Raw genomic sequence first — 2,268 nt, forward strand, 5'->3', positions numbered from 1 at the left:
TAACTACAGCCTGTAGTTGCACTATCACCAGATATTCAGTGAGTCCAACAGATTCAAAAAACACGATGACATAAAACAAATCGTGAGTGTTTAAATTTCCCAGAAAGAATTCTGTCCTGAATATTTTTGATTTATTATATAATCGAATAACAATCACAAGAGCAGAGTAAACTGTCTTCCAAGATAAGTCTGCACAAAAGTGCATTTTTGTGCATCCTCATCATTTTGTGAAGCATAATACATTTTTGATGAACACACACAAACCCATGGTAAAGTAGGCATTGACTGACGTGACAAAATGTTTTCTGCCCAATCCACTTTAAATGCCGACAGTAAAACGAATTTTACAAAATCACTATGTGAGATTTAGCGGAAAGTAGGAAGCTATTAATGTGTTTCTTACATAGCTGAAAGTTGTCAGAAGAATGTGGCAACTTGAAGGTTAAACTAAAGAACAGAAGTAGCTGCAATAAAAGCAAAGGAAGAAAAGCTGATTCGGTATGTTTATAAAAACGGTTCCAACGAGGCTAATTACAGTAACTGCACTGTTCTAAGTCACCAAGAAGTCGAGAGATGTGTGACATATGATACTTACATATAAAGTAGAGAATGCTTAACCGAAGAATTCATTTTGCTTGACGGTATTTGCGGAAACTGTGCGTTGTCACGAAGACAAGAATCTTTCGAGTAGATTTCCTTAGGACTGTTTCCACTAGGTTAATAACATGAAACCTTTGGGATTGGAAGAAATTTAAAAAATCACTCTTGGAAACATACGTCCTTTTCTCAATTTCATGACTGGCGAAAACCTCAGATGGTTAGGGAAAACATCCACTTTCATAATGGTGACATCCAATTTCTTGATTTGCACAAATTCTTTCAGAAAGATCATTAGTGGTTTTGTATATTGCATGAAATATTTCAGTTCCACCTGATAGTCACACAGCCTGCCATGTGTGTGTGTGTGTGTGTGTGTGTGTGTGTGTGTGTGTCTTGGATGATGAGGAAACTCATCGGACAAGATAATTGTTTATTAACATTGGCTTAAAACAAAATTCGACTGCTGCTTTCAGACAGCAAAATATCCATCGTTTAGTTTTTTTATCAAATGCATATAAAATATATATTTATTATATTTAATGTATTTTAGATATTTTAAACGTCATAAGAAAATTTACTTATCGACTACAAAATAATCGTACTTGAACTGCATTTGTTGATTCGCTTCGAAAGTGGTCAAACTTCCTGTCAAACTTCTGGTCAAACTTCTCTGTTGATTAAAAAAGCAAAACTTTTCGCGTATTTGCATCCTTCGTTCTATTTTGTAGCTTGAAAATCTGGAGTTCCTCCCATCCTAAAACACTAGCTGTAATAGCACTTCGGTTAGCAGCAGAATGCGAACGGGTGTTATGGATGCTTAGTTTAAAAGTGTACTCACCTGGAAGAAGAGCCATCACTACTTCTTGATCGTGAACCTCCGCGTCTCGAATCGCTTCTGCCTGAACCACGTCTCGAACAACCTCCGCATCTCGATTTGGCCAGGTGAACGGGCGGTAAAAGTATCAAAGTGAACAACACAATAAGCAAAGATCCTCTCAGGCACCTCATGATAGCAGTCCTGAAACTCACCCTTCGAGGAATAATTGAAACAATTTCCCTAAGAAAGCGCAATAAACTTATGTTTTTTTATTTTAAACTTATTTGTTAAAGAAAGAATGAAGGAATCTCAAATTCTCCTTCTAAGGAAGATCGCCTAGTTATGTGAGCAGTTGAAGAGCATTCGACTTTCTCTTACATTCGCAAACTCACAACACTAATAAAACAATTAAATGAGAGAACGTAATACTTGTAATAGCACGTGCTTCCTCAGTGTCTCTCCCTCCACGGTTAGAGGGTTAATTAAATTAATAACTGGAAATTTAGCAATTGCTTCTGCATCCGCTTTGTTATTATTATAACCTCCTCAAATAGAGTCCACTTGCAGTCAACATTGTGACGTGTTAGAGTTGAACGCAATCAAGTTACAGATTGGCTCGTAGGAATGAATTCAACAAACTTGTAAAATTATCATCAAATGACCCACAACTGCGATAAACATTAATTGGGAAATGTATCACCAAATTTTGGAAGTCTTCGATGCAAGTCGATTATTCAAATTCTGAGAATAACGTCTTTTCTCCTGTAAAACAAGCGGATTTATATTAATTAATTAATTCAAAGAAATACACTTATTAACGTGAGTTTCTTTTAATTAATTGTAAATATTTC

The 2,268-nt window shown here is 35.8% G+C and overlaps 1 protein-coding gene across 2 annotated transcripts in view; it reads right to left on the minus strand.

Annotated features, from left to right (window-relative positions):
- The window catches only part of LOC150109784 (uncharacterized), a 49,919-nt gene extending 48,130 nt beyond the window's left edge, over positions 1–1,789 (minus strand). For both annotated transcript variants that reach the window (XM_090410849.1, XM_090410791.1), the window contains exon 1: positions 1,439–1,789. In XM_090410849.1, coding sequence (XP_090266975.1) covers positions 1,439–1,608 — 170 coding nt within the window. In that variant the 5' untranslated portion in view covers positions 1,609–1,789. The remainder of the gene's footprint in view (positions 1–1,438) is intronic.
- Between the last annotated feature and the right edge of the window lie 479 nt (positions 1,790–2,268).

This window comes from Typopeltis vanoorti, chromosome 1, assembly GCF_054136105.1.
Source record: "Typopeltis vanoorti isolate ZY-2024b chromosome 1, IOZ_Tvanoo_1.0, whole genome shotgun sequence".
NCBI lineage: Eukaryota > Metazoa > Arthropoda > Arachnida > Uropygi > Thelyphonidae > Typopeltis > Typopeltis vanoorti.